At 42.1% G+C, this 11,352-nt stretch overlaps 1 protein-coding gene across 3 annotated transcripts in view; it reads left to right on the top strand.

The window, feature by feature from the left end:
• The window catches only part of ATE1 (arginyltransferase 1), a 76,577-nt gene continuing 65,225 nt past the window's right edge, over positions 1-11,352 (top strand). For all 3 annotated transcript variants that reach the window (XM_056849426.1, XM_056849427.1, XM_056849425.1), the window contains exons 1-6: positions 1-112; positions 2,347-2,410; positions 4,112-4,174; positions 5,276-5,379; positions 6,413-6,667; positions 9,419-9,636. In XM_056849426.1, coding sequence (XP_056705404.1) covers positions 1-112; positions 2,347-2,410; positions 4,112-4,174; positions 5,276-5,379; positions 6,413-6,667; positions 9,419-9,636 — 816 coding nt within the window. The remainder of the gene's footprint in view (positions 113-2,346; positions 2,411-4,111; positions 4,175-5,275; positions 5,380-6,412; positions 6,668-9,418; positions 9,637-11,352) is intronic.

Below are 11,352 nucleotides of genomic sequence, written 5' to 3'. Positions count from 1 at the left end.
ATGGCGGCGGCGACGACGGGGGGCAGCTCCCTCAGCATCGTGGAGTATTTCGGAGGAGAGGACGGTTACCGCTGCGGCTACTGCAAGGACGACAGGGGCAACTTCTCTTACGGTGGGGGATCGCGATGGGGCGGGGGTTGGGGGTTGACTGTTGTCGGCCAAGCGGGTCGGGGAGTAAGACGGCTGGCCGGGCTGTGGGAACTAGCCAGAAAAAAAGGGGCGAGGATTTGGCGGCGGGACACACGTTATTTGCTGTGTTGGTTTGTGCCCGGCGTGCCTATATATGGTGGTTGTTTTTTTTAATGAACGCAGGCGGTGTGGACCCAATGTGCCCTCTACGTCGCAGGTTCCCAGGCTGGGTGCGGGTCTGCTAAACGTTCAGCGTGTTGGAAGGGTTGGGAGTAGACGGTCCGCTGCTTTTAGCTGGATGTGCGTTCTTGTGGAGAACCGGGTTTGGCAAGCGAATAAACCTTCAGTTCGTGACTGGAGAGAGAAACTATGGATGTATGTGAGGCTGGCCAAATTAACAGAATTCCTACATGGAAAAGATATGGAAGAATTTAAAAAAAAAAAAAAAACCTTGGGCAAAGGCCGTCTCAGATTGGGATAAACTGGCAAAAATGGATTTTACTATTTTAATTAGTGAGTTACAGAAACAAGTTCTATTACTTTTCTATTTTACTGTTAATGTAATTGTTAAAACTGTTTAGACACTTCTTTGGAAGTCTGGTGATGGGTCACTTTTTAAGGTCAAAAGGGTATTTTTGTTTTTTGAACTTTACAACTTTGTAACTATGATTGTATTAATTAGAGCATACAATTGATACTCTTTTGTATTTTCTTTTTATTTTCTTTTTGTTATTGCATTTGTTTTGTTTTGTTATAAAAATAAAAAAAATTATATAAAAAAGAGAGTATACGGTACATTGCTTTTATCTGAATGTACGTTCTCGTGGAGAACCGGGTTTGGCTAAACTTCCCGGGGCTGTAGCTAGCCAGATGCAGGTCATACACTGCAACTTGCCTTTTCCTTTTCTTAGAGCACCTTGTGTTTTAATGAGATGATGTCGTGAAGCCCGCTAGGGGTTGCCAAGTTCCAGGTTGCGTCTGGAGGTTTCCTGGGATTGCAACTGATCTCCAGGCGACATCCGTTCACCCAGAGAAAATGGCAGCTTTGGAAGGTGGACTCTATGACATTATACCCACCCTCCTCACGCTCCACCCTCCCCAACCAAGAGTTGCCAATTCTAAAACCCACCCAGAGCATTTGACTCTGACATCTAGGATTCTTGTTCTGAGCATATTAGATTTAAAACTGGAGAGGTGTTTTACAAGAATCTTGCTTCCAGGTGTAATCCTGTCACCTTTCCCCCCACCCCCCACCCCAAATGTTTTCATGACTTGTTTGGCTAACTGAACCAGAAAGCTGCCATGCTGCCACTGGGCAGTTGGTGTAATGACCCAAGCATAGAGAGGCTTGGGAAACAGTGGTGGGTTAGGAGATAAATTGATAGTAAAAGATGGGGGAAATGAGTTGGCAGTTCAGTAGTAAGGACTGGCTAGTCGGATAACCTAGCTGGGGGAAGAGAGAGAAGGTATGGAGAGAGGGTTAGTTTCTGGACCTGTCTGTGTTAAAGAGACCATTGGTGAGTCATCTTATCTGGACATCCTGCGTCTCCTCTCAGTGCCGGGAAGCATGGCACCTTTATTTATTTACACATCAGTACTAAGGGCAGCCCTGACCTGGATGGCCCAGGCTAGCCTGATCTCGTCAGATCTCAGGAGCTAAGCAGGGTCAGCCCTGGTTAGTATTTGGATGGGAGACCACCAAGGAATGCTAGGGTTGCTGGGCAGAGGAAGGCACTGGCAAACCACCTCTGTTAGTCTCTTGCCATGAAAACCCCAAAAAGGGTCGCCATAAGTCAGCTGCGACTTGACAGCACTTTACACACACACACACTAAGGGTGGGCCCAGTGCTGATGCTCACAAGGTCAGTGGGATCCCCAATTTATTCCAGAGTCCACAATTACCTATTAGTGGTGTGGTCCTAATGGGAGGTGGCACAATCAGTGGAACGGGTTGTTGTTGACTCTCTGCCCATGTGTAGTGTGTATGAAAAACAAATGGTAGTACAAATGTTGAGAAATTTATTGAGGGTCTGGTTTCAATGGTGTCACACAAGATTTGTATTTTAATATGCTTTCAATGGCAGTTCCTCAAACGTTTGGTTCAAAGAGTGCTGGGGCCTTTTACACCAACAGCTTTCCCTAGAGACTGCTTTTACTATCACATTGTTATTTGAAAGGGAAATCTATTTCACTACCTTGTTTGTCTGTTTATTCCAGGCATGTGGGCGCATTCATTGACTGTTCAAGATTATCAAGATCTTATAGACAGAGGATGGCGAAGGTGAATCAAGGAAGAGTCTTCTGAACTGTGTCAGCTTAATTTGATTCAGTATTCAGTGTCAAAATGTCAATATTTAAATGTCATAGTATTTTGCCAGGTATAGCAGTCTTTCATTTTTCTCATAAGTATAGTCCTGCTGTGCAGTGGCGGAGTTAAAAATGAAACTTATTTCCCATTCTTGGCTTTTCTGCATTCATCTGTTACTTCTCAATCCTTGTCACCAAAGGAGACGAGGAGTGTAATAGTGTAGACGGTGAAACAAGTTGCTACTGCCACATTTGTACCCTTACTATAAGGACCTGTCTTACCCCGAATCAATTGATGAATGTAGCTTTGTCCTGTTTATTCTTGCAAGCAGTAGCTTCCTGAGGTTTTAGAGATCTTTCCTTGCTTTGCTTTTTAACCAGAGATCTCAGGGACTGAACCTTGAAATGTTGTACCTATGTTCTGCTACTGAGTGCTTGAACCGCAGTTCCAGATTCGAGACAAACTAATTGATATGCTCTGGTATTTCAGACATGGTTCACCATGTCCTGGAAAGGTGGTAAAGATCTGAGCTGAATTTATATGGCAGCTCAGTGACAGGAAACTTTCTTTGAAGCATGGGCTCTTCATCTCACATTAAGCTTCATGCTCCAATTGAGAAACCTGGTTTGGTTCATGCACAGTTACTTCCTATATTTATTTCAGCCCTTAACTACAGTGAAAGCAGGAGGGGGGATTTTGCTTTAGAGATGGATTGCAAGGAAAGCAAGTACATGATTCCGTGGTCTATTCTCAGTCTTTTAGCTTGAGCATAATGTTTACTTTGGTCTGGTATAGTCTGAACTCGGAAGCTAAGCTAGATTGGTAGTTGAATGGGAGACCACCAAGGGAGACTTTGCAGAGGAAGGCAATGGCAAACTACCTCTGCTTAATCACTTGTCTTGAAAATCCTATGGGGACGCCATAGGTCAGCTGTGACTTGATGGCATTTTATACACACAAACATAATGTTTAATTTAGCCTTGTGGGCACTTTAAAGGGACTTTAATTTGGCCTTTTATGGACTCAAGTTCTCCTTTGACTACACCAGTCGATAAATAAGTATGAAGTCATTTGCTATTCTTTTCCTGCTCCTGTATAACCCTTATACTCTCAGGAAGTGTTCGAATTCATTAATGGGGACAAATCATATGTTTCGTGAAATATTTTATCAGACACAGTGGTTTATTGTAAAGTGCTTCACTTACCATTTAAACTATAAAGTAACAGGATTTATACCTGGTATAGAACCACCAGTGCTCAGCATCAGTAGCTGACAAATATTTATTTGGAATCAACCTATACAGGAGAACTTTCCCCCACTCTACTGCATTTAGGATTTAGGTTTCCAGCTACAATCCTAAATAAGTGTAAATTCTACTAAAGGTTGTGGAACTTTCATGTAGATGCATTTATGTTAGTTTTAAAAGACTGGTATATGACTGTCAATTAGGGAATATTTCATGTAGCAGATGGAAAATTTGAGTTGATTAGCCAGAATTAGCCAGACCAGGCACCTGGTTGGCCACTGTGTAAACAGACTGCTGGACTTGATGGGCCTTGGTCTGATTGAGCAGGGCTTTTCCTATGTTCTTATGTTCTTAGCTATTAATGCATGTGTTTAGGATAACACTGTTTTAAGAATTTGTAAAATGTGTTTTAAACATAATTTTTCAGGAGTGGAAAATATGTTTACAAGCCCATTATGAATCGGACATGTTGTCCTCAATATACAATAAGGTAAGATCATATTATATTATAAATCTAACATCTGCTCTGCCATGAATATTACTGGGAGTGGGGAGGCTGATTATACTAAATGTTTTTATTACATAGTAATCAATATACAATAAATAATATGCACTACAGAAGAAAATCAGTTACTTTTATTTTTTGCACCTTTCTGCATTGTAAGTGTTCACAAGTAGTTTTAGCTCACACTGTTTCAATTAAAAAAATACTCACTTTTTTATGTTGATGCCCCCCCCCCCCCAAAGTAGAACCATTAGGCAAAGGCTCAGATAAATTGACTGCCTGGCAGTACCGTCCTAAACAGACTTATAGCCTTCTAAACCCATTGAAATCAATGAGGTTAGAAGGATGTAACTCTCCTTAGGAATGCACTGTTCACGCCTGTTTTCAGTAGACTGCGAAGTCACATTTTTCCAACAGAAGATGTAGTGTCTCCAGTCCAGCAGGACGAGTAAAATTAATGACTTGCCCCTTATCCTTCTCTAACTCAAATGTCCACAAACTCATAACAGCTACAGTTAATGTTGTGCTAAACTGTTTTACAACCCATGGGCTTTTTGAGTTTTTCTCGGGGGGGGGGGCTGAACTACTAGGCAACTACAAACTGTAGCACAGGGGAAGAAGCAAAAGCTGGTGTGGAGAACTATTCTGAGCTAGAAACAGGGGTCAGTAGAGGGGCAAATCCACCTCAGCTGTTCCTGCTGCTTCTTGCTCTTTGCCAGTTTCTACAGCTAGCCACCAAGTCCGTCTGACTCCTCCTCTCTCCCCTTGCAATACAAAGCAGCTTAAAAGGCGGTATTTGCAGACTCAGCATGGCTTTCACTGCCACTCCTATCCTGGTGAATGAGTTGGTGCAGTTTCTCCAGAGGTTTCTCTGCGTGTGCACTGAGTCAGCTCTCACGCTCAGTGGATTTGTATACCCAAGTGGAAGACAACCCCCCCCCTATTTTTTTAGAAAGCCAAAAAAGTTTTAAAATGTCTGCCTTTTGAGTAAATAGTGCCTTTGGGTAATACACTACAAATCAGTTTCATGCTTCAAGTACTCTATTAATTGGGAGACATCTCAAAATATTTCTCTTTGTTTGCTAGATGCCGTGTTTTGCATTTCCAGCCTTCTAAATCCCATAAGAAAGTTCTAAAGAAGATGCCGAGATTCCTAACAAAAGGGGAGACTTCTAAAATAAATAGTGAAGGTAAAGAGGTCCTTTGAAAATGAGTGAGTTTTGTGCTCTGCAGTGTATGTTTTCCAAGAAGAGGTTAGTAGTATGTAAATTACAGAGGGCAATAGCTATCTTTCTTTGTTAACCAATGAATGCTGAATTCTGGTTCATAGTACAGTCTCCTGGTAAAATAATAAATTGTGAAACGTCACGCTATGGTTCAATTTTGTTGAACTTAGAATGCATGTAATTTATTTGTGTCTGTGAAATGTTAAACTATTTTGATTGTTGAATATGTCTGGCTGTTTAAAAATATCTGTGAGAGATTGTGATGACAACTAAATTCAACACACTTGAGGTTGTCATGCAGTTTGTTTCAGCAATTTAAAACATTTTTTAATCCTAATAACCGGATATTTACTAATGTTGTCAGGGCGGCTTTTTAAATTTGAATTCAGACAGAGTTCAAGATATATAAACCTCATCTGCATGAATCCCTTAATTTTAGAGAATGCTGGTAGTTGCTTAGATCCAGCAAATGTTTTGCATATGTGGAAAAGCTGTTCCAGATACCCCCTCGATCCTTCTGTGTGACATGAGGAACAGAACACACAAACCAGTGTAGAGGTTTGTTTTACATGCATAAACCAATGTTATCCGTTCCTATTGTCAGCTGCAAATGGACATCCACCCCTAGATATGCATGTCCTTCTCTTATTTTATATACAGATTGTTATTAGCCGGAGGAGGATTACAAAATATAAGAAGCAGTTCATCAGACAGCAAAGACATCCGATAAATAATGCACTAGGACTACAGAACTGGAAAAATTCAATGATAATATATATTCTATTAGAAATAGTTAATTGCTTTTTGAGTCAAATTAAAAATGGCATCCAAAGACAACAGTGATTGGTAAAACCAGCTTTCAAAGACCACATTTGTTTTTTGTTCTGTAGCAATGGTAGTGGAGAGATTTTGTTTCATATTAAATAATAATTGCATTGCATCATGGTGTATGAGTTGTTCTTTCTATTGTGTTAACAGTTCATATTATTCTTTACAGGGGAACCCATGGATTCCCACACAGAAGATACTGGCTGTAATGTTTTGTTAAAGAATGAACCAGACACCAGCCAATCTGAACTAGAACCCGACAATATTTACACAGAAAAGGTGGAGAGTGAAGAGGAAGAAATAAAAGGAGAAATAATTGTAAAGACAGACTCTGGACACACTGAACCCTGTAACGAGAAAGATAAGGCCAACTTGAGCAAGCCATTGAATCCAGCTAAAGTTGGTCATGCACCTCCCAAACCAGGTAGTTGATAACAATGATAATTCTTTCAAGAACAGGGACAGTAGCATGGGACCCACTAAGGTACATGCATGTGACAGGAAGTCATGTGACATTACAGTCACCTGACAGGAAAAGGAGTCAGTTATGGCCTTGTGATTGTTGGGGGTGGCCTGGCTTTGCTTCAGGGAGGGGGTCCTTAGCTTCAACAAAAAGGCATCAGCCCTGTAACTAAGTGTCCTCACCTCACTGGCCTGCTGCTTATCTCAGCATATGCACAAGAAGAGGTGTCCTTGCTCGCTGTACTTGAGCTCCATCAGTAGGGACTTTAAAAAGCAGAAGAAAAATGGTTGCTTTTTAGGGGCTTGCAACCCATCTAGTAGGGCGCTGTAGCCATGTGGGGGTCCTGACCCATGAGCTGAAGACCTCAGGTTTATAATGTAGAAGCCTGACAAACTAATGTAACACCTACGTTCTCCAGTGGTTCTTAGGGTGCTGCGGTCTAGAATGTTGGGAGAAATGCCTCCTAGACACAGTCAGGGTTGTGAGCTTTTTCCTGACTTCAGTGAGAGGGACTTGCTCTGGGTTTCTCAGTTTGGCTCTGCCTGGCAAGGAGCAGGTTCACAGCATCCTGTCTGCACTGAGCAGCTCCAGTTTTCTACTCAGAACCTTTTGTTTTCAGTTTTGGTTCCCCCCCCTTCAAATCTTAGTTGAGGGTGCTGAAACAGCTTCAGCTAGGCCTCAGAGCCAGGCAGTGGCCTGGCTTCACTGGATGTTATCTGCCCCACCCTGGAATTTACTAGGGGTGAAGCAGTGAGTGATGAGAGAGGAAGCCAGCTGGCCCGTTGGGGCTGTCTATGGCAGCAAGGGTCTCCGGTCAACTCAAGAGACCATCTGTGAAACCGCAGCTTTGAAGATGGCCTCAGAGAAAGCCCCACACTTCCAACTGCTTGAGGCTTGGAGCTGGTCTCTTTAGCTGCACTTAAACCCCAGTCCCAATGATGGTGCGAGGGGAGCTTGAACAGAGGCAGTGGCTTGGTTATAGATGTACCTAGACCCCACTTTCAGTGGAGGCAAGAGACATGGTTTTGCTGACAGCAGCGGTTGCCTGTTGGGTAGGGTCAGGCTAAGGATGTCTGGTGCACCCCCCACTCCCTAGGCAGCAGTTGGAGGCTCATGGAGGGCTTGTGTGAGTTGCTGGGAGGGGACGTGGCTCAGTGGAAGAGCTTTTGCTTTGCATGCAGAAGGTTCCAGGTTCAATTCCCAGCATCCCCAGTTAAGAGGACCAGGCAGCAGGTGATGTGAAAGTCCTCTACCTGAGACCTTGCTGCCAGTCTGAGTAGACAGTACTGACCTTGATGGTCTGATTCCATATGAGGCAACTTCATGTATGCTACATTTTTGGTAGGAACCGGGGAGAGTCAGGAATTAAAATGGTGGTGAAAGCATGATTGGAACTCCTTTCCCTTTCTGAAGTCTCCCAGCCATTCATTTCTAGGGCATCCTCTCCTTGTGATGGGAGCCATAGGAAAGCTCCTTTGGAGTTCTGTTGCTGACTTTTTGACTCAGTCTGTAGTTTCTTGGATTGCTGATGGTGTTGTGCTCAGCTGCCTATTACAGAAGAGGAAAAGTGCTTGTTGCATTCTTTTATTTTAAGAGAGGTCATGGTAGCTGTTGTTATCAACAGGAGCCTGTTCCACTGACCTTGAACTGTAAACTGCAATCACCCTAATATTTTAAATTAATTTTAGCTCAGTATCTGCTAATAGAAGCTGGGGCCCCACAAGCAACTATGGGACAGGAAAACAATTTAGAAATCACCGGTAGCCCCTAAATCATCCCTCCAGAATTCTGTAAGATTACAATGCTTGAACAGGCTATTTTTTCCTTCCCTCCTGTAATGTACAGCTTGGTCAAGAAATCTTGATTTAGCAATAACACCTATAACTAACAAATGCAAGCACATTGTTTAACCTAAGTTAGTTTTGTACCACCAAGCCAGGATTCTAGTTCTGGCCAAAAGCTGTATTGAAACATTTTTTTAAAAAAATGCAGGAAGCAATAGAGATGGTTCTTAACTATGAAATTTCAGTCACAATTTGTGGGTGGAATAGTATTTCAAATTCTATAATGCTGGCATCGCAATTTTAAGTAGCAAGTCTGCTGTGGTTTCAATAACCTTTTAGCATTTTTAGGTGCAAAGATCAAGGCCCTTGGTCCCTAGGTAACTTTGTTCCCCCCCACCCTAGTCTACAGTGTACGGAGAGAGCCAGCGTGGTGTAGTGGTAAAGAGCAGTGGACTCTAATCTGGAGAGCTGGGTTTGATTCCCCACTCCTCCACATGAAGCCTGCTGGGTGACCTTGGGCCAGTCACAGTTCTCTCGAGCTCTCTCAGCCCCACCTACCTCACAAGGTGCATGTTGTGGGGAGGGAAAGGGAAGGCGATTGTAAGCTACTTTGAGACTCCTTACAGTAGAAAAAAGTGGGGTATAAAAATCAACTTCTTCTCTTTTAAGCCCAGTAACATTGCTCTGTGTTGTAATTTGGCTGTTACAATTCTAATTACTTAATCCAGTTCCTGGCCAGCTTCATAGGTTTATATATCTGCTTTATTCTTTGACAGCTGGAGTAAACTTTATCTCATATATGAATGAGGAAATACTTATGCTGCTGACATTTTTAAGGGAGCAACACAAGGGCAGAGTGCCTTTTTGCTTACAATATTTTCGCCTTCTGGGTAATTTCCCACAGAAAACATGTAAGTTGTCATTCCAGGCAAAGGAGCAGACTTAAGCAAACCGCCCTGTCGTAAGGCCAAGGACATACGGAAGGAGCAGAAAATGCAGAAACGCCTTCAGAACCAGACAGGGAACCATGCACTTCAAGAAGAACCTCAGATTTCCCAAAGGTCTGAGCCTAAAGCAAACCCGCTGAAATCAATTGAAGACTTCGTTTTTGTCACCTTGCCTTCTGAAGCTGTGCACCAGTTAGAGGTATTAATACAAGCAATATAAATGTGGAGAGTTCTGGTTATTTTAGCGGCATTGTTAACTTTCGAGGCAAAATAGTCTGTTACTGGGGGGTAATTTTAAATTCAAAAACAGGACAAATGGTAGTCAGTGGTCACATTAGACAAGGCTTTGATATTTTAAAAGGGTTATTTGCTTTCATGTTCTTTCCCCAGGGATTTTGTTTTGCATATGTATAAAACTTAAGTGAAGGTGTACTGTGCTGGGGCACAAGAGGGCGCTATAGTTCCATCTGAATAGGTAACCCTACACATAAAAAACAAAGATAACAAAGCCCTAATGAGGTTATTAAATGTAGAAATGTAGTGTCCTTTCTGATATCTATACCTATATATTCTGTACTATATATATTTTAGATGACGAAAGATAAAAAAAATTATTCTTAACTTATTAGAAGGACACTAATACTATACTTGTACCTATAAATCGCATGTGAATCTATTAACATACAAACCTGTTCAGTGGTGCTAAATATGCTGGGATGCAATTTTTTACATCCATATTTACTAAAAAAAATTTTACAACTAAATGGCAGGCCAAATTTTGATAATTTCTTGGACTGTCCATGTAGTCTTGGACAGTGTGCTGAAAATTATCTGCAAGGCAGCTAATGCAGGTATGTAATAGTTATATATTCTTGGCTGCTGTTGTGTGCACCAGACTGTTCTTGAGATAACAGTTTTGGCTTTCAGACCACTCATTGCTAGGCTGATGCTGTGCATCCATAGGGAATGAAAGAAAGCTGCCATAAGCAGAACTTATGCCTCCTTTAATGTTAGAAGGAAAGCGAGGACGCTATGGGTACTGCCATTTTGGATTTGCAGTTCTCTATTAGAGTTCAGTTGGGTGAGCAGGAAATGCTGTTCATTCCTTCCTTCATGGGCTGACGTTTTGGGCAAGGGAAGGGTCATCTATGGACACATGACCAAGCTCCTCTTGGAAGGAGAGCCTCAAAAGGCCTTATCATGGCTCAGGTTTGTAACTCTAGTGTTAAGAACCTTTTGTGTGCGAGAGTCACTTAAGGGAACTAACTCTCCTTTGCCATTGCTCCAAATCTTTAGATATTCAAAGAACTAGTTACTTAAGCTTCTGAAGCATGTGGCTTTTCCTGTTCTCCTGGCTTATAACCGTGTCCCTTATGAATGTTGCCTGTTCCTTGGTTCCATTCCCCAAGCTTGTAATGTTTCTTCCAGTAAGGTTTCCCTTGCCATGTTTCCTTTCCCTTGAACATGTTCCATGTTTCCTTGCCATGTTTGAAACCCTTCTCTTGTCATGTGTCATCTCCTGTCTCTGTCCCATTTTTGCTTCTGCTTTAGCTTGTCTCTGACCTAGGTAGTCATTTGACTTACACTAAACATGATTTTTGAGTCTGTTGATTTCCAGTTGCTATCTCTTCGTGGCTATGCTCAGCACTTGGCCATATAGCATGTTTGCTTGGTCTCTTGCATGGCATGATGCGTAGTCAGAGCCTGATTCAAAATATATTTTTTTCTCTTGAGCTTACAAACAGAGTGACCCAGAGTTCATTCAACCTGAGCCTTAGCAATGAGAATCAATCCCTTAAGCATCCGTTGGCAGTAGAATTCAGTAATCTCACTTTAAAATAAAAAGCTTTCAGCTTATTTATTTAAAATATATCTACACCACTTTTCCCATTAAGGTCCAAGATAGCTTATTTAG

The sequence above is a fragment of the Euleptes europaea genome, chromosome 5 (genome assembly GCF_029931775.1).
Source record: "Euleptes europaea isolate rEulEur1 chromosome 5, rEulEur1.hap1, whole genome shotgun sequence".
NCBI classification, from domain to species: Eukaryota; Metazoa; Chordata; class Lepidosauria; order Squamata; family Sphaerodactylidae; genus Euleptes; species Euleptes europaea.
Note: the sequence above shows the minus strand (reverse complement) of the source record. Positions and strands in the feature narration are given on the sequence as shown.